General features: G+C 63.2%; 1 protein-coding gene across 1 annotated transcript; it reads left to right on the top strand.

Annotated features, from left to right (window-relative positions):
* Positions 1-3: 3 nt before the first annotated feature.
* Positions 4-252, top strand: LOC107682020 (myeloid-associated differentiation marker-like protein 2; the record flags this gene model as incomplete). The annotated part of the gene is made up of 1 exon (XM_016478420.1): positions 4-252. A coding segment is annotated over one exon (249 nt), but the record flags the coding sequence as incomplete, so codon positions are not given.
* Positions 253-258: the final 6 nt, after the last annotated feature.

Raw genomic sequence — 258 nt, 5'->3', positions numbered from 1 at the left:
GCGGTCGTGCTGGTGCTGGACGTGACCCGTCTGTACGCGTGTCTCCCGGTGTCCTGGGAGAACCTGACGGTGACGTGTGCGTCTCTCGCCGCGCTGCTCACGCTCACTGCATCTATCCTGTATCCCGTGTTCTTTGTGCGCGCGGATGACTGTCCGTACAACAACTGCGAGGTCAGAAACTTCCGGATCGCGGTGAGCGTGTGCTCGTGGGCGGCGTGCGTCGCATACGGGACGGAGGTCTTCCTGTCGCGGGCCAAA

Source organism: Sinocyclocheilus anshuiensis, unplaced genomic scaffold, assembly GCF_001515605.1.
Source record: "Sinocyclocheilus anshuiensis isolate Anshui unplaced genomic scaffold, SAMN03320099.WGS_v1.1 C30991139, whole genome shotgun sequence".
Classification (NCBI taxonomy): Eukaryota; Metazoa; Chordata; class Actinopteri; order Cypriniformes; family Cyprinidae; genus Sinocyclocheilus; species Sinocyclocheilus anshuiensis.
This window is presented reverse-complemented; position numbering and strand designations above follow the sequence as displayed.